Below are 19691 nucleotides of genomic sequence, written 5' to 3'. Positions count from 1 at the left end.
ATTCTCTCATTGTACCCCAGCTAGGGTTGCCAGACAAAATACAGGATGCCTAGTTAAATTTGATTTTCAGGTAAATAACAAATGCTTTGTTGGTGAGTTTCCTAGAGGCAATTCCCTTGCAGTCCAGTGGTTAGGACTCTGCGCTTTCGGTGCAGGGGTCCTGGGTTCGATCCCTGGCTGGGCAACTAAAATCCCACAAGCCACACAGCATGGCCAAAAAAAAAAAAAAAAAAAAAAAAAAAACACTCCTCGATATCCCACTTAGAACATGCCCAGCCGTCTCGCTCTCCCTTGGTCCACACCAGGAATACCTCCTTCTCTTTCTCCCCTACGGGCTTAGCTTGCCTACCATCCCCCTCCCAAACTTCTGGGCACAAATGTCCATTCCCCAGGAAAAAGCCTGGAAGAATTCCTCTGGTTTCCTCCCTTCCAGGAAACGTTGGTCCATTTTCACCTCCATCCCTCTGATCACTTCCTGGAGGTCGTGGGTAGGACCCTTCCCACACCTCCACCACTATGGGCATGAGCCTTCCCTCCAAGCCCAGGTCTCCAAGGCATCTGGGTTCCCTTCATTGTCAAAACAACAGGAACTACCATCAGTCCCATTGCTCAGATGCACTAACTGAGGCTCTGAGGCAGGAGAAGCCAGCCTCTCAGGGAGACCAAGGCCAGCAGGAATTCCTTCTCAAGTTTATCAAATCACAGAGCCTGAATGCCTAAGGCTATCATGAAACCAGGAAACAGGGTGGGTATTTTGGCGGGGTGGGGGGGGGGACAGGGGAGGAAGATAAAAGAAAGTGTTAAGGGCTTGGGGATCCTAGCAAGTATCCCCATCCCAGTTTCAGAAGTAGAAACCCAGTTCTGGACAGCAAGCAGGTGTTTGCCTCACCCTGCTCGTCCTCTTCCAAAGAAAGGGTGTCGCAATCAGAGAAGACAGAAGCCAGATTTGTTCTGTTGCTGTAAGCCTCCCCCAACCCGGGCATTGGGGCATGGCCAGGAAAAGAGCATGGTTTACAGGAAATCAGGGTGAGGTCCCCATTAACCCCTTCAAGGAAGCTTTGGAAAAGAGCCCTCCAGGGGTCTGGATCTGCCACCAACACACCATCCCCATCCTACACCTGGCTTCACATTCCCCCTTCCTCCCAGATGCTCAACTTAAAATCAAAGGAAAATAACCTTGAGGCAAAAATCTAAAGTTTTGCCAATATGCTGTCAAGGGGAGGCCATGAGGAAATTGGCTATTTTGTGCAGGGCTAGCAACTATGCAAATAATTATGGAGGGGAATTTAGCGGTATCTAGCAAGATTACTGTTGCACACAGCCTTTGATCCAGAATTCGCTCTCCTCATTGCGGTAAGAACTGTTTGAAGTTGCTGCTGTTATTACCCCACTTTACAGGAGGAAACTGAGGCTCCAGTGGTTATCAGTAACTTGCCCAAAGTTTACCACTTAATAATCATGAGACCTGGGAAATAATGCAAGCTCAAGGTTATTGCCTGTTTTGCAACAATGGGAAGTCTGTCCATCTGTCTGGTTACCTTCACACAATGTAATATGAGGCAGTTGCCTGTAAGAACAAGGAAGCTCTCTGTGCACTGATATGGAACAATCTCTAAGGTATATTGTTTATAAAAAAGGAAGGTGTAACCCAGGGATACCAAGAAGAAGAGTGTGTAAAGCTTGCTGATATATATTTTTTTAATGTGTGAACATTGGTAAACGCATAGGATACTTCTGGAAAGAAAAACGAGATTTGGTTACAGGGTCATGTCTGAGACCCTGATGGCTAGCAAACAGGAGCAGGAGGAAGGCTATCTTTGAGATGTTGAACCCTATGAATATATTATATGAATATATTACCAATTCATATGCAAAAAGTCAAATATAATTTTTAATAATAATAATATCCTAAGAGGATGTTGATGTAACACAAAAGCTAGCCATGGGACTTTCCTCAGTTATGGCTTTTATAAACCATCATAGCCACTCCAGCCTTTTTGTTTTGTTTTGTTTTTTGATCACATGGTGTGGTTTGCGACACATCAGTTCCCGGACCAGGGATTGAACCTGAGCCCCCTGCAGTGGAAGCGCCAGGTCTTAACCGCTGGACCACCAGGGACGTCCCACCACTCAAGCTTCTTGACTAGAGGAGGTAAAGGGAGCTCCAGGCTCTCCTTGCCCTAGAAACCATTCTTACCTGGATAGTGAACTCCTATATGTACTTCAAAGTCCAGCTGAAATGTCCCCTCCTCCAAGAAGCCTTCCCTGACTCCCCAAGAAGCTGAGTTCTTCTCCACTGGGGAAGACACTCCATGGGGCTAGGAGGGTTGGTGCTGGACTCTGTCCCCCACCCCCACCTCAGCATGGAAGATTCTGGAAGGGGGACTCCAGCTGCCAGCATAGAGATGGACTCACAGGAAGGATCTGACAAATACATGCACAGCCAAAAGTGGACTGAGGGCCAGGCCCAGATACCTGGGGTAGGGGGGAGCTCTCTAACCTCAGTTTTCCTCAACTACCAAGTGGGTGTAACAGGGAAAGGTCCCTGTTCACCAGCTGGCCTTGACCCTGAGGGAGGCCAGGGCAGGAGGCTGTTGTGTTACTGTTGCAGGAGGACATGACCTCAGGTTACTTACCCCAAGCTCGTGCTGGTCCTACAGATTGAAAAACTTAGGAAATAGTATTGAGAAATCTGGGGTAGTACCAGGGAGGGAGGGAGGCCACGGGGAGCGGGGCGGGGGCAAGGCTGAGGAGGGAGGAAGGCGGGAGCCAGATAAAAGGCAGCCTCCAGCAATCTCTGCTCACTCCTCCCCGCCCTCTCCCTCCGTCCCTCCGTCCCTCTGTCCCTCTGCCCCTCCACAATCCGGGCACCATGCAGCCCGCCTCGGGTCCCAGCCTGCTGCTGCTGCTGGCCAGTCTCCACCTGACCCTAGGGGCCCCCATGTGAGTAGTCACACCCCTACCCCAAACCAGGCTGCCTCTGGGGTGGGAGTGGGCATTTGTGGGTACAGGTCCCTGTAGGTGTAGGGCGCATGCACGGTGTTGGGTGATTTTTGTGGACGGTGTGATTTGGGGTCTCGGGGAAGTCTGGACATGATAGGATCTGCGAGTTTGTAGTTTTAGGATTTAAGGGTGTAGAGATTTTCTGTGGGTGTATGTGGCTAAGAAGGTGGATTTGGTTGTATTTATAGGTCTGGGGTGCTAGGGGTTTAGGGAGAAGTTTAGGGTGTTCCAGGATTGGGTGTTTAAGGACTTGGGGTGTTTAGAGATTTAGGGGTTAGGGCTCCCGGATTAAGTGGGTTCAGGGGTGGGTTTCGAAGTCTAGAGTCTTGGAGGAGTTGGTGGTTCTGATTTTGAGGCTCAGGAGATGATGGGATTTGAAGCCCCTGACCTGTCTGCGGCTGACCCCTGGGAGGGCTGGCATCGAGGGCTCCAGAGATGACAGCTCCACACCCCGTGCTCCCCTCTGGCAGGTATTCTATGATCACCCCCAACATCTTGCGTCTGGAGAGCGAGGAGACGGTGGTGTTGGAGGCCCACGACGGACAAGGGAATATTCCAGTTGCTGTCACCGTCCACGATTTCCCAGCCAAGAGACAAGTGCTGTCCAGCGAAAACACCCAGCTGAACAGCAACAATGAGTACCTGGGCAAAGTCACCATCAAGGTGGGCGCTCCCCGGAGCCCCGCCCCGCTGACGCCCCACCCCCTCTTTAAGTCCTCCCCCTGTTGAGCCCCTCCTCCCTCTCTGAGCCCCACCCACTCCTCCTGAGCCCCTCCCCTTCTGTCTGAGTCTCCTCCCCATTCTGAACCCCCCCGAGTCTCCGCCCCTTGTGAGCCCCTCCCACTGCTTCATCCAGTGCTTTGAGCTGCCTCCACGTTTTTTTTCTAAACTTTTTTATTTCATATCGGTGTATAGTTGATTAACAATGTGATAATTTCAGGTGTACAGCAAAGCGATTCAGTTATACACATACACGTATCTATTCTTTTTCTAATTCCTTTCCCATTTAGGTTGTTACATAATATTGAGCAGAGTTCCCTGTGCTGTACAGTAGGTGCCCTTACCTCTCTCAATCCCACCCCCTTCTAAGCTAGACCGTCTCTGAGCCCCTCCCCTCGAAGCCCCTCCCCCCTAAGCGCTCTCTTCCTTCAGAGCCCTCCCCTCTCTGGGTTCCCCTTCGCGTTCTGAGCCCTCCCTCCTCCAAGCCCCCTGTCTGATTCCCCCTTCCCATCCCTCCCTCTGACCCCACCCCCCTCTCTTGCCCTTGCCCCCTCTCCAAGTACCCTTTTCTCCCCAAACCTGGGCAAACCAGGGAGACCAAGAGTGATGGGCAGGATCGATCGTGAAGAGGGACAGGTGTGCATCCAGCCGAAGGCAAGGGGCCCTGGAGCAGACCCCTAATGATCCCTTGATCCGTACCCAGATCCCGGCCAGCAAGGAGTTAAAATCAGAAAAGGGGCACAAGTTCGTGACTGTCCAGGCGGCCTTCGGGAACGTCCTGGTGGAAAAGGTGGTGCTGATCAGCCTTCAGAGCGGGTACCTCTTCATCCAGACGGACAAGACCATCTACACCCCAGGCTCCACGGGTAAGGGGCTTGGAGTGGCTGGACAAGGCCCGGGGGCAGGGCTGGGCGGAGGGGCAGGGCCTCACCCCTCTCTCCCTTTCTCTCCCGCCAACTCTCAGTCCTCTATCGGATCTTCAGCGTTGACCACAAGCTGCTGCCCGTGGGCCAGACCGTTATCGTCAGCATTGAGGTACCAGCCAACCGGGGCCCCAGACCTACCCGGGGCAGAGACTCGGGGAGACACAAAGAGATAGAGGCAGAGAAAGAGACACTAGCAAAGGCCCAGCAGCAGAGACCCAGAGGCAAAGAAATATGTAGAGGCACACAGAGAGATCGGGAGAGGGGGCGGCGACCCAGGGAGACCACGTGGAGCGATGCTTGCGCCCGTGGATTCTGGATCCAGATACACTCTTGATCACTGTATGACTGGACGGGTCACTTCACCTTTCCGAGTCTCAGTTTCCTCGCCCGAAGATTGGGATAATGTCAGATACTAATTTTACGTAGTCTGTTCCGTCTAGTGCAGCCAGAGGGCGCCTGTGAGCACCTGAGTCAGGCCCCTCCCCTCCTCTGCCCACAGCCCTCCAGGGCTCCCACCTCCCTCGGGGTAAAAGCCCAAGTCCTCTCCGCGGCCCGCAAGGCCCTGCACGACCTACCCCGTCCCTGCCCTGCCCTCCCCTCCTCCCTCTCTCCCACTCGCTCACTCTGCTGCAGCCACACGGGCCTCCTCACTGTTCCTGCAACAACCCAGGCACGGTCCTGCCCCAGGACCTTTGCATGGGCTATTCCCCCGAACCAAAAAAACCTCTCTTCCTCCAAATTTCCACACAGCTTGCTCCCTCAACTCCTTCAAGTCTTTGCTCAAATGTCACCAGTGTCCCAGTTTTATAGCGAGGCCTCTCCGAGCATCCCATAAAATCGCAATACCCTCTCCCTCCCCCCCCCCCCCCCACTCCATTCTCATTTTCCCTTCTGGCCATCTCCTTTTGGCATCTTGTAAATTGGATTTATTCCTTTGTTAATTGCACCTTCCCCCAACCTCCATAGAACCTCAATTTCAAACGCAAAGGGATTATCTCTTGACCGCTTGCTTGGCCGGTAGTAGGGTAAGGAAGAAGGGAGGAAGGAAAGGAGAGAGGAGAAAGAAGCAGGGAGCGACTGGCAGGGAAAAAACAAGTGCAGGAGGAAGGGAGAGAGAAGGAAGGGAAGGAATGGAGCGTGTCCTCCTCACGGGATCTTCGTGAGTATGCACTGAGATCACAGAACCTAACAGGGACCAGGTTCTGAAGGCTGTGAGCTGACTTTAGGTGTTGTGAGATCTGTGGGGAAGAGAGAACACACACCTCCTCTAAAGGCACAGAGCTGCCCAGCTTCCGTGAAATGTCACCTCATGCCGACAGGACCACAAGTACCCCAATTTCCAAGAGAAACCAGAACACTAGATTTCTATGTGATGTCTCCTGATGTTTAACTGTTGGCAACAAATGAAATCATATGTGTATTAGGTTGAGGCTCACGGCATTGCTATGTTTGCAGGTCAAAAAAGGCAAATGTGGGCAATTGTGTGTGGCTTATACAAATCAAATGCTTAGTGCAGGGTCCTGCGCAAAAAAAGGTGATAAATGCTAGCTATTATTAGTCTTCAGAGAGCCACCGATCATCGTGAGCTCTTGCCTATATCAACATGTCCCAAACCAGTGATATAGGAACTATAATTATCTCCTTTTTCTAGATGTGCATGTTGAGCACAGAGAGGTTAAGTAACTTGCCCGAGGTCACACAGCTTATAAGTGGCACAGTGGGGATTTGAACCCAGGCTGACTGGCTCAGGTGCATGTTCTTAACCACTACCCCTGTAGACATGACACAGAGAGAGTGTCCAGACATGGAGAGGGAGGGGAGAGCCAAGGGGCAAAGCCTGGTCTCTGAAGAGCCATTTCTCTCCCTGTCTCCCCACAGACCCCCGAAGGCATTCCCATCAAGCGGGACTCCCTGTCTTCTCACAACCAGTTTGGCATCTTGTCCTTGTCTTGGAACATCCCAGAGCTGGTCAAGTATGTCAGGCCCTCCAGGAGGGGGTTCAGGGCTCCCCTACCCCAGGAGAGGGAGTGGAGGGCTGCCAGGTCTGGTCAGATCACTAGCCTGCTTTTCCCACAGCATGGGGCAGTGGAAGATTAAAGCCCATTATGAAGATTCTCCACAGCAGGTCTTCTCTGCTGAGTTCGAGGTGAAGGAATATGGTAAGAGGACCAGGGAGCCGGGATGGGGGGGGGGAGCACGTAATGCTGGGCCCAGCGCAGGCCCCCCCACCATGATCTGTCCCCCCAGTGCTGCCCAGTTTTGAGGTCCAAGTGGAGCCCGAAGAGAAATTCTACTACATCGATGACCCAGATGGCCTGAAGGTCAACATCATTGCCAGGTGAGGGGCTGGGGGGAGGGGCCGGAGAGTGACCAAGTTGGGGGAAGGGCGCAGCCCCAGCCCATGGAAGTTTGGAGGAAGACATCTTTTCAAGGAGGGGAGAATCTGAGAGTCTCCGTGCCTCACAGGTTCTTGTACGGGGAGAATGTGGATGGAACAGCTTTCGTCATCTTTGGGGTCCAGAACGATGAACAGAGGATCTCATTGGCCCACTCCCTCACCCGTGTTCCGGTACCTAACAGAGGCCCCCTCTGAGTCTCCTCCACTCCAAACACCCTTCCTGTCCGCATTGGAGCCCCTCCTCCATCCGAGCCCCCCCTCTTCTGAGCCCTCACTGTCTCCTCCAGATCAGCGATGGCACCGGGGAGGCCACACTGAAACGAGAGGTCTTGCTGAACGGGGTAAATAAAGGAGCTGAAGCCCTGGTGGGCATGTCCTTATATGTGTCCGTCACCGTCATTCTGCACTCAGGTGAGGCCCCGGCTGAGGGCAGAGGCCCAGTACCACCATACAGTCCATTCTGAGAGGGGAGGCCCAACTGACAGGGGAGGCCCAGAAGCAAGGGGGGGATCCAGTCTGGCAGGGGAGGTCCAGTCTGAGGGAGGAGGCCCAGAATGAAGGTCGGGTCCAGTCTGAGAGGGGAGGCCCAGACTGTAGCACAAGACCCAGTCTGAGAGGGGAGGCTCAGTCTGAGGGAGGCTGTTCAGAATGAAGGTGGGATTCAGTTTATGGGGGAGACCGTCTGAAGAGAGAGGCCCAGTATGAAGGCAGAGTCCAGTCTGAGGGGGGAGGCCTGGTCCTGACGGGTGGCCCAGGAGCCCACCCTCACGGCTGCCCCCCTCTCAGGCAGCGACATGGTGGAGGCGGAGCGAACCGGGATCCCCATCGTGACCTCCCCCTACCAGATCCACTTCACCAAGACCCCCAAGTTCTTCAAGCCCGCCATGCCCTTCGACCTCATGGTGAGACCCAGGGCGGGGCTGCACCCCCCACGCTGCTCCTGAGCACGGCCATGCAGGTGGAGGGGGTCTGCCTGAACCCCCTCCACCTGCCCCTGCACCCACAGGTGTTCGTGACGAACCCCGACGGCTCCCCCGCCCGCCACATCCCGGTGGTGACCGACGGCAACAACGTGCAGTCCTTGACCCAGGACGACGGTGTGGCCAAGCTGAGCATCAACACACGCAACAAACGGGAACCCCTGACCATCACCGTGAGTCCGGGCCAGCCTCCAGACCCCACACCGGGAGAGGGGGGCTGGATTTTGTAGAGTGAGGTCTTGACATTTGCACAAAGGGATCCTGTCCTGGGCATACAGTGGGGTCCTTTCATTTGCATAAGGGGGTGTGCTATCTACATAGAGAAGTTTTCATTTGCATAGATGGGCTCTTTTTATTTTTAAATTTATTTCATTGAAGTATAGTTGATTTACAATGTTGTGTTAACGTCTGCTGTACAGCAAAGTGATTCAGTTATACATATATATATATATATATACATTCTTTTCCATTATGGTTCATTACAGAATATTCCATATGCTCCCTGTCTATACAGCAGGACCGTGTTGTTTACTCACCCTATATATAATACTTTTCATGCATGGAAGGGTTCTCATCTGTATGGCAGGGTCCTATCTTCTGCCTAGATGTCTTATAAGGACCCTTGTGATGGCATTGGGCCCTCTGGACAATCCCATCTCTTCCCCACCTCCTCAGGATCCTTAACCTAATCCCATCTGCAGAGTCTCTCTTGCCACATAAAAAACCATATTCTCTGGTCTCAGGGATATGGGCGTGGACATCTCTGGGGGGCCACCATGCATCTGTCTTTCCCTGCCCAGGTACGCACGAAGAAGGAGAATATCCCAGCGGCGCGACAGGCGGTCAAGACCATGACGGCCCAACCCTACAACACCCAGGGCAACTCCAACAACTACCTGCACCTCTCTGTGCCCCGCGTGGAGCTCAAGCCAGGGGAGACTCTCAATGTCAACTTCCACCTGCGCACGGACGCCAACCTCCAAGCCAAAATCCACTACTACACCTACTTGGTCTGTGGCTTCCTAGAACCGCTCCCCCTGGCACCCCCTGGGAGCCCTCCCCCATCCCGGATCCCCCCCCTCCATCCTCCCTCTCACCTTTCCAATCCTTAGACCCACCTGTCCCCCCCCAGGTCATGAACAAGGGGAAGCTTCTGAAGATTGGGCGTCAGAAGCGAGACAGCGGCCAGGACCTGGTGGTGTTGCCCTTGACCATCACAAAGGACTTCATCCCTTCCTTCCGCATAGTGGCCTATTACACGCTGATTGGTAGCAACAACCAGAGGGAGGTGGTGGCCGACTCCGTGTGGGTGGATGTCAAGGACTCGTGTATGGGCACGGTAAGCTTCGAGGCATCTCTCTGGGCCCATCCAGGGACTCTCCACCTGGCTGTCCCTATCCCCATCTTGTGCCTCTGGCCCTGCCTGTCTCCATCCAGCCTTCTGAATCTGTTCCTCTCTCCCACGCGTAGGGTTCCCGCCTCTCTCTTCTCATTTTCCATCTCGTCCTTTCTTCCCTCTCTGTTTCAGTCTCGGTATCTTTGTTTCCTTCCAGTTTTATTGAGAGGTAATTGACATACAGCGCTAAATTTAAGGTGTACAGCATAATGATTTGACTCGCCTACATCATGAAATGATCACCACAATAAGTTGAGTGAGCATCGATCATCTCATAGAGATACAGATTTAAAGAAATAGAAAAAAAAAAAAACATTTTCCCTTGTGGTGAGAACTCAGGATTTCCTCTAACGACTTTCATACATAACGTGCAGCAGTGTTCATTATATGTATTTATCATGTTGTACATTACACCCCCGGTACTTATGTATCTCATAACGGGAAGTTTGTACCTTTTAACCACCTTCATTCAGTTCCCCCTCCCCTTGCCGCTGGTAACCATAAATCTGATCTCTTTTTTCTCTGAGTCTGTTTGTCTGTCTTGAAGTATAATTGACCCCCATCACTATGTTAGGTCCTGGCGTACAACACAGTTGATTCGATATTTCTATACGTTTCAATATGTTCTCCACGACGAGTCCAGTTAGTGACCACGTGTCATCATACAAAGATGCTACATGGTTATTGACTGTATCCCCCACCCTGTACCTTTCATCCCTGTGACTCATTTATTTTGTAACTGGAAGCTTGTATTCAGTATCTCTCTCTAGCTCCTGGCTTTTTCTTTTTTTCTTGACTTTCTTCCTAATGCCCGTCTGCCCACCTCCCTTCCTCTCTCTCTCCTTTCAGTCCAGCCCAGGACCTCCTCTGTCTCTGGCTTCCCAAGACCGGGGCATCGCAGGGCTGACTTCTCCTTCCCTCCTCCACCCCCCCCCCCCGCCCCCATCTCCCAATAGCTGGTGGTGAAGAATGGCGGGAAGGAAGAGAAGCACCATCGCCCTGGACAACAGATAACCCTGAAGATTGAGGCTGACCAGGGGTCCCGAGTGGGGCTGGTGGCCGTGGACAAGGGTGTGTTTGTGCTGAATAAGAAGAACAAATTGACCCAGAGCAAGGTATGCCCCCACGTTGCTGGGTTGAGCTGGGAATGGCGCTGGGGGGAGCAGACGGGTTGAAGTGTGGGTTGAGTGTGGAGGTCAGAATGGACACAGACACGGGGGTAAGTTGAAGTCAAGTTGACGATGAGAATGTGGATGAACAAGGGTCCAAGTAGGGGGATGGTCCCGGGGATGGACACAGTCCATCCAACTCCTGATGGTCCATCACGGCCGGCCAGCCTGGGGACCAGGATGAGGATGGGTGGGGTGGGGTTGAATGGGCATGTTGGCCAGTCGGTGGAGGCACAGCTGAGCCGGCCTCACCACGCCCTCGGCCTCCACTCCACCCTGCAGATCTGGGACGTAGTGGAGAAGGCAGACATTGGCTGCACCCCGGGCAGCGGAAGTGACTATGCCGGCGTCTTCACAGATGCAGGGCTGGCCCTCAGGACCAGCGAAGGCCTACAGACTGCCCAGAGGACAGGTGAGGATGCAGCCAGTGGCAGGGCCAGGGCTGGGCCTCCACCTCCCAGATAGTGAGAACAGGTTAAGGGCAGGGCTCTGGGATGGGGGGTATTGAAGTCCTGCCTCCACCACCATCTAGCAAATCACTTCTTTCCAAGCCTCAGTTTCTGCATCCATCAAATGGGAGCAATAACACCCTGACCTCACGGGCTACTGTCGGAAGGAAATCACAGGACACACAGTAGGTGCCTAATGCATCTTGTTCCTGGTCCACCTGCCTTTAGATCCTGAGTGCCCGAAACCAGCTGCTCGCCGCCGCCGATCCGTTCAGCTCATGGAGAAGAGGATGGATAAAGGTGGGAGCCCTCCGCCGGCCCTAGCCCCGCCTCCCCCGACCCGAGATCCTGCCCATACGGGATCCCAGCCGGAGAGGGAGGGGGAGGGCCTGGCGGTGGGGAGGTTCTCCCTGGGGTCTGTCCTAAGTGCCTCCTGCTTCGAGGCCCAGGCTGAGGGCGCATGGGGGTCTGTGCTCCCACAGCTGGTCAGTACACCCAGCAGCTGCGCAAGTGCTGTGAGGACGGCATGCGGGACAACCCCATGAAGTTCTCGTGCCAGCGCCGGGCCCAGTTCATCCTGCAAGGAGACGCGTGCGTGAAGGCCTTCCTGGACTGCTGCGAATACATCGTCCAGCTGCGGAAGCAGCACAGCCGCGACGGGGCCCTGGAGCTGGCCAGGAGTGAGTCCGGAGGCGGGGAGGAGACCCCTGTCTGAGAGGGGGAGGAGGTGCCTGTCCAAGGGGGGAGGTACCTCTCCAAGCGGGGAGGTGCTTGTGCAAGGAGGGAGGAGGTCCAGTCTGAGGGAGGAGGATGTGCCTGTCTGAGGGAAGAGAAGGTCCTGACTGGAGGAAGGGGTTCCTTGTCTGAGAGGGAAGAAGGTCTTGTTTGAGGGTGGAGAACACACCCGTCAGTTGGGGGACAGAGGTACCTGTCTGAAGAGGAAGGAAGCCTTCAGATGAGGAGCTACTTGATTTAGGTCTGAGGGAAGAAGGACCTAGTCTAATGGGGGAGGAGGTTCCTTGCCTGAGAGCAAAGGCATTTCCTGCCTGGGAGGATCATACTGTCTCTGTCCCCTTCACTCTCAAATTTGACCTTAGCAGTGCCCAGGACATCCATGGTCTGAGGGAACATTCTAGATGACAGGGCTGGTCACACTAGTTGCTAATGGGAAGACTAAGATGGGTTCTAGGCTTGCCTTTACCAAAGAAAACTAATTCATGCTGCCTTCCAAAGAGAGGAGCCTAACTTATGCCTAATCAATGTTCATTCATTCTTTTATTTAGTTCTGGTTGCACACACTTGAAACTTTACATCTCAGGCCAAGTAAATCTTAAGCAAAGCCGAGAGAAAATTACCTTAAAAGCCCATTTTAAGCAAAACCAGAATGGTCTCCAGCACAAAGTGGCATTACAGAACCAACAAGACTCCCTATTGCCATCTGCTAAGAGGCGGAGGAGCCCAGCATGGCCTGATCCCTCCTTTTTTAAAAGATCTTTTAATACATCTTCATTAGAGAAGGACTTTTCTGCCAGGATGGGCTTTGTCGATACTGAATATTTGCAGGCACCTCTCAAAGGCAGCCATTGCCAAAGTGGTCAAATATTTCTAAATTCCTTTATCTGGAAAGCTAGCAACTCCTCTAACCCTCCACCCCCAAAGACACAAAGATTCCCAACACATATGAGCAAAGAATTCTACCTTCAATCTCTTTGCAAATTACAATAACTAGGCCTGCTGCTCTCTGCACCCTGCACCAGTGACCCAAGACTTTTCTTTCGCAAAGAGGAAATTAGACAAAACTTCTGATTTACTGGGGTATGATTTACACACACATGGGTTTGTTTTTCAGCATTGTGTCATTTCTTTAGCCAACTGGGGGTGAGACAGAGGGTTGATTAAAAGTTAGTACCTCAAAGGCACTTTGATGGATTATTTCAGAGTATGGGTGGATTTGGGCATCTATGGAATTCCATCTACTTTGTCATTAGGCAAACCCAGAGCCAAATTAAAATCTGTTCATCATTTTTTGAGGAAAGCCCAGCCAGCCCAGCTTCGCTTACTTACTGGTGGTGTCAAGCTTGCTTTTAAAGGCCACCATCTCTTCAGCAATCTCCATCAATTCTGAGGAATCTCTTAACTCACCCTGTTGCTTTCAGGATGGACTTAACCATCAGACACAGCAGGCATGATGCTTAGGGGCCGATGATGCTTTTAGAGGCTCATTCGTGCAAATGTTTTCACGCTCTTAAAAATCAGAAAAGGGGGAAAAAATCAGTCCCATCCAGTCTGGCTTATTTTCACCTTTATACCAACAGAGTTGTAAAATATGATTTCTAATATTCTTTTATGGAGGAAGGCGCCCCCAGAGGTAAATGTGCCTAGGGTCCCTGGAAGTGATCATGTGACCCTAAGTGTGTCACTGCTAGGAATCCCTCCAGGGGATTATAGAGATAAATATCTAAAAAGGGACAGTGGGGAACGTGGATCTGCTTTAACCCCCACCCCCCACAGGTGACCTGGATGATGAAATCATCCCAGAGGAGGACATCATTTCCCGAAGCCAGTTCCCCGAGAGCTGGCTGTGGACCATTGTTGAGGACCTTAAAGTCGCAGACAAAAATGGGTACGTCTGGGAGCATCCCACTGCAACCCACCCCCAGACCAGCCCCTATCATCAGCCCAGACTGGACACTGAGTTTGCATGCACTTCAGTCCCCCCTCTTTTCTGGAATCATGGTGGAGTCACACAACCTAGCCTAGAAAAATCAAGAGCTGAGGCTACCTAGACGTGCCCACCTCTAGTCCCCCTCCAAGCCTGTCCCTTGGGGCTCTTTCCTACCAGCTCCCCCCCTCCTCCCTGCTAGATATCTTCTAATGCTCCCCCCCTCCCCCAATCCAGAATCTCCACGAAGCTCATGAACGTGTTTTTGAAAGACTCCATCACCACTTGGGAGATTCTGGCTGTGAGCCTGTCGGACAAGAAAGGTGAGAGACAATGGTAGCCCAGTCCTCAGGAAGCCGGAACTCCAGACCCCGTGGGCATTTTCTTATTCAATCCTGACAGATCTTTTGTTTCCTGGTGGCTGACACTTTCCCCTGGTTACTGGAGAGGCATTAGAGTGTAGAGTGTGAATGACATTGTGCTTTTTGTAAATAGAGTTTACTTTTAGTGCAGTTTTAGTTCAGAGCAAAGTTGAAAGGACAATGCAGAGATTTCCCACATATGCCTTTCCTCACCACACACACACACAGTCTCCCTCACCATCAACATCCCCCACCAGCGTGGTGCATTTGTAACAACATTGATTTGTAACAATCAGTGGATACATGGATGCATCATTATCACTGCAAGGTCTTAGCTGATATTAGGGTTCGCTCTTGGTGTATATTCTGTGGGTTAGGACAAAGGTATAATGACATATATGAACCATCATAGTATCATACAGAATAATTTGCAACAACAAAAACTTTGCAGGGGTGATGTTGCCATGATAGTGGGTAAAGCAATGGAGAAAAAAACAGAAGAGGAAACAGGATGAAATGAGAGATTGAAACATTGGTGGTTAGATTGTGAAACACAACAGAAAGGGTATATGCTTACCACCCCCACTCCACCACCACCAAAGGCTGGGTATGAGACCCTGACAAACCCTAGCCAAATGTGGATGATTTATAGCAGGTCTGGGGGGTGGGGCAAGGAGAATGAGGCACTGACTGAATGCAAAATTAAGTGCGTGCCAAAAAACTCAGTCCTCAAGGTAAATCATATTTTCACGTAATAGTTTTTTTTAAATCAAAATGAATGCAAAAAAAAATCCATGATGTACAAAATATCCAGATTTTAAATATAGGCCATCACCGTGCCAAGCCATACTGGAGTCTGAGGCAAAAGGAAAGATGTGTCCCATATGCATGTTTTATGTATATTTTAAAGGTTAATTATTTTTTCCCAGAGCATTAAAGTAGTTGAAAAACTATTGAAAACACTAAAACATTAAAAAATAGGTGTATTAAAATTAACAACATTAAGTGTATTTTATTTGTACCAAACTCAGAATTTAATAGACTCTAGTATAAGTCTGCTGAGTTGTAATTGATCATAAATTATACTTTATTATCACTTTACTTCCCTGGCTTCAAGATTTTCAAAATCTGCTTCTTTGCTTATCTTGCTTTTTTAATGGAAGGAATCACACTTTTCTGGTAATTTCTCTTGAACAAGTGATGATGGCAGATTAAATCATATACACAGGGCACATCGTTTTCTTTCTGCTTGACACTCCATTCAGCACAGTTCTAGTGTGGGGCCCCCATCCCTGTTTCAAATCAGAGCATCTTCATATTTGCCTGTTGTACATTTCCGTGTATTGAGGTTCTGGGTGACGTTTCCTTTACCTAAAAAAAGTTCCTGCAGCTTGAAAAAAAAAAAAGAGTTGAACACCACGGTTAGATTCTTGCCCCTTAAAGCCTATCCCTGGACCAGTTGCAATCTGGTAAAGTAGCTTTACCAAGGAGTTTGCTAGATATTCAGAATCTCAGTCATTCCTAACCTGCTCAGTCACAATGTGCACTTTTTTAAAAATTATTTATTTATTTATTTATTTATTTATTTATTTAGGCGGCACTGGGTGGGTCTTAGTTGTGGCATGTGGGACCTTTAGTTTCAGCATGCAGACTTCTTAGTTGCAGCATGGGGGCTTCTTAGTTGCAGCATGGGGGTTTCTTAGTTGCGGCATGCGGACTCAGCTACAGCATGCATGTAGGATCTAGTTCCCCAACCAGAGATGAAACCTGGGCCCCCTGCATTGGAAGCGTGGAGTCTTACCCACTGGACCACCAGGGAAGTCTCAGAAAGTGCATTTTATTACATGATCCCTGGGAGATGTGTATGGACATGAATGTTGGAAAAGTTCTTCCCTGCACCAGCATTTCGCAATCTCATCACTGATGTCAGCCTGGGCTGGGTCATATTTTGTGGCAGGGGACTGTCTGTGCAATATAAGATGTTGAGTGTCTTCACAGCCTCCACCTGCTAGACTCCTGTAGCAACACATCTCCCTAATTGTGACATCCAAAATGTCCCCAGATATTACCAAATGTCCCCTGGGGAGGGGGGGCCAGAATCCCCATAGTTTTTAGGTTGGGCTCCTCTCATTCTGGAGCACAGGGTCTAGGCACATGAGCTTCAGTAGCTGCAGCACACAGGCTCAATAGTTGTGGCTCAAGGGCTTAGTTGTTGCACGGCATGTGGGATCTTCCTGGAGCAGGGATCGAACCCATGTGATCTGCGTTGGCAGGTGGATTCTTAACCACTGCGCCACCTAGGAAGTCCCCGAAGCATCTTTTTTTAAATTGAGATATAATTCACATACTATGAAAGTCACCCTTCGGAAGTGTACAATTCAGCGGTTTTTATTATATTCACCGTGAGCATTGGTTTTTAAGTTTAAATCTGAGTTAATTAAAAGGAAATAAAAGTAGGAATCCAGTTCTCACTGGAGCTAGCCACATTTCAACTGCCCAGGGACCGCGTGGGGCCACCGTTTCGGAGAGCACACACATAAACCCTTCAGTTATGCTTGCCTTCTTCCCTCCTACCCATCTATCTATGAGTAAAATTACAAAGAAAATTGGGAAGTATTAACTCATGGCAACTCCCAGCCACCACCACCATCCGTAAGTCACCACCATTAACGATGTTTCGTCTATGGGCTTCTGCAAAGACAGGCTGACCTTGGGACAGCTCCCCTGGTCAGGGGTAAGCACTGAGACATTGGTAGGGGCAAGAACTTGGACCTGAACTTGGATCCAGTCCACCTTGCCCACCCCTCCCCCCGCCCCTGACACTTCATGTTCTGTTTCCACCCGGGCAGGGATCTGCGTGGCTGACCCCTATGAGGTCACAGTGATGCAGGATTTCTTCATCGACCTGCGTCTACCCTACTCTGTTGTGCGCAATGAGCAAGTGGAGATCCGAGCCATCCTCTACAACTACCGGGAGGCAGAAGAGCTCAAGGTGGGCCCCTGGTGCAACAGAAGCATAATGGGGGCTTAGAGAGGGAAGGTCCATGATACATTCCCCTGACTTGATACTCTCTCCCGGCAGGTGAGGGTGGAATTGCTCTACAATCCAGCCTTCTGCAGCCTGGCCACCGCCAAGAAGCGCCACCAGCAGACCCTAGTCATCCCACCCAGGTCCTCAGTGCCCGTGCCTTACGTCCTCGTGCCCCTGAAGATCGGCCTCCATGAGGTGGAGGTCAAGGCTGCTGTCTACAACCGCTTCATCAGTGATGGTGTCAAGAAGACTCTGAAGGTCGTGGTGAGTCCTTGGGGTACCTGCTGCCCCTTGTCCTTCAGGAAAGGCTCCTGTTCTCCCTGTGTATCTCACTGGTTGGAGACCCAGGAGCACCTTTGGAAATTCAGGAAGTTTGGAAAGCAGGGCCAGGATTAGGGTGAGGCAAGTGAGGCATTCTCCTTGGGCACAAAATTATAAGGGACACCCAAAAGCTCAAACAGAGCAATAATATTTTTTCATTAAAATATATTTTAATATCGAATGTGACATTTTGTAACACATTTCAGCATAGGAGTTTTCTTTTGACTTTTAAAATCTTGGCAGGAATTCCCTGGCGGTCCAGTGATTGGAATTCAGCACTTTCACTGCTGTGGCCCCAGGTCTGATCCCTGATCAGGGAACTAAGATTCCATAAGCCACACGGTGCGGCCAAATAAATAAATAAAATTAAAAAATAAAAATCTTGGGAAAACATATTTCACAGAACAAATGTTACAAAGGAATGATATACAATGCAAGAACATAGGATGCTTCTATTTCTACCTATGATTCTTACCCTTAAAATATGCATTCACAGTTATATTTCTTTTTTTTTATAAATTTACTTATTTATTTATTTTATGGGCTGTGTTGGGTCTTTTTTGCTGTGTGCTGGCTTTCTTTTTAGTTGTGGTGAGTGGGGGCTACTCTTCGTTGTGGTGCGCGGGCTCCTCATTGCCGTGGCTTCTCTTGTTGTGGAGCACGGGCTCTAGGCACATGGGCTTCAGTAGTTGCAGCACATGGGCTCAATAGTTGTGGCACACCGGCTTAGTTACTCCGCGACATGTGGGATCTTCCTGGAGCAGGGATAGAACCCATGTCCTCTGCATTGGCAGGCGTATTCTCAACCACTGCACCACCTAGAAAGCCCCACAGTTATATTTCTGTCACTACTTCCTATGGTGTGGAACATTTTCAGTATTATATATTTCAAATATAATAGATAAAATCATCAATCAAAATAAAAGGATTTTATCTTTCATTAATGATTTAAAGCAAAGCATGAGATCATGAATGAGATCAAAAATATTTTAATGCAATTTTTTTGGTTTGTTTGTTTGTTTTCTACCACACCACAAGGCATGTGGGGGATCTTAATTCCCTAACCAGAGATTGAACCCACGCCCCCTGCATTGGAAGCGCAGAATCTTAACCACTGGGCCACCAGGGAAGTCCCCCTTAATGCAATAATTTAAGGAATCAAAATTAATGCCAAAAACCCCTGCAATGAACAAAATATCAAAATTTTAAATAGAGATAGGATCTGACAGCATCAAGACAAGCCATATTGGAGCCTGAAGCCAAAGAAAATTGAGTTGCCCATAGATGTGCCTGCATATTTTTTTTCATGCTTATTTTTTCCCCAACATGTTACAGTAGTTGAAAAAATATTGAAACATTGAAAATTAAATGTATTAAAATTGACAGTGAGATTTTACATTGAAATGTTTTATTTATACGTAAGCCAGAATTTATTATAATTTTTCTTTCCTGGCTTTAATGGAAGCAAACTCCTATTTTTTTCCAACTACCTTAATGTTCTGTAATAAAATTAACCATTAAAAAATACATGAAAGGAGTTATATATATATAGAGGGGCACATGTTTTTCCTTTTGCCTTGAATTTCAATATGGCTGTACTTGGGCACTTGTGGGAAGAAATCCAGTACGTATTGGAGCCCAGCTCCCTAGAACCAGTGCACCCACCACTTCCCAATTCTGTACTCATTGATGCTGGTAGCTTGAAATCCATCATGGTGGGGATATTTACACTAAGGAAATTGGCAGCACTACAGTTCAGGAGCTTTTCTTCCTGGAAAGCTGGATGTTACATATTTACCAGTACACCATTGGAGGAAACTCAGTCTGCAAAGGAAAATCTGGGAATTACTGTCAGGCAAAAGGAGAATGGGTTTTGGAAAGGCAAAAACAGCCACTGTCCACCATGGAGGTGTATCTGTAGACACACAAGAGTTCATGTTGGGCCTTTGATTCTAATGAAGATAGCCCCTCTTGTAGTTGAGCACTTATTATGTGCCAGGTACTGTGTTAGTACTTATATACATTCTTTCATTTATTTTTTTTCTCTTTTCTTTATTATTTGTTCTTATTTATTTATTTTAAAATTTTATTTCACTTTTAAATTGTTTTATTTTTAATTTTTGTTTTTATTTTCTTTAGCCCATTGAGAGGCATTTGGGTTAAAAACAGACTCTGGAGCCAGATTACCAGGTTTAAGCCCAAATTCTGTTCTACTCACTGTGTGACCTTGGGCAAGTTACTTCACCTGTCTGTACCCCAGTTCCCACATCTTTA

General features: G+C 49.7%; 1 protein-coding gene across 1 annotated transcript in view; it reads left to right on the top strand.

Moving 5' to 3' along the window:
• The first annotated feature begins 2812 nt into the window (after positions 1–2812).
• C3 (complement C3) overlaps positions 2813–19691 on the top strand; it is a 30865-nt gene continuing 13986 nt past the window's right edge. Inside the window, exons 1-21 of the mRNA XM_057709285.1 lie at positions 2813–2943; positions 3474–3666; positions 4427–4589; positions 4688–4758; positions 6528–6622; positions 6726–6808; positions 6897–6987; positions 7116–7218; positions 7335–7458; positions 7834–7949; positions 8054–8200; positions 8828–9037; positions 9160–9366; positions 10380–10538; positions 10875–11004; positions 11270–11341; positions 11524–11721; positions 13553–13664; positions 13941–14026; positions 16915–17057; positions 17148–17360. Of these exons, the coding sequence (XP_057565268.1) occupies positions 2873–2943; positions 3474–3666; positions 4427–4589; positions 4688–4758; positions 6528–6622; positions 6726–6808; positions 6897–6987; positions 7116–7218; positions 7335–7458; positions 7834–7949; positions 8054–8200; positions 8828–9037; positions 9160–9366; positions 10380–10538; positions 10875–11004; positions 11270–11341; positions 11524–11721; positions 13553–13664; positions 13941–14026; positions 16915–17057; positions 17148–17360 (2787 nt within the window). The 5' untranslated portion in view covers positions 2813–2872. The remainder of the gene's footprint in view (positions 2944–3473; positions 3667–4426; positions 4590–4687; positions 4759–6527; positions 6623–6725; positions 6809–6896; positions 6988–7115; positions 7219–7334; positions 7459–7833; positions 7950–8053; positions 8201–8827; positions 9038–9159; positions 9367–10379; positions 10539–10874; positions 11005–11269; positions 11342–11523; positions 11722–13552; positions 13665–13940; positions 14027–16914; positions 17058–17147; positions 17361–19691) is intronic.

The sequence above is a fragment of the Hippopotamus amphibius genome, chromosome 15, assembly GCF_030028045.1.
Source record: "Hippopotamus amphibius kiboko isolate mHipAmp2 chromosome 15, mHipAmp2.hap2, whole genome shotgun sequence".
In the NCBI taxonomy this organism is placed as follows: Eukaryota; Metazoa; Chordata; class Mammalia; order Artiodactyla; family Hippopotamidae; genus Hippopotamus; species Hippopotamus amphibius.
The sequence above is the reverse complement of the archived record's forward strand: the minus strand, read 5'-3'. Positions and strand labels throughout refer to the sequence as shown.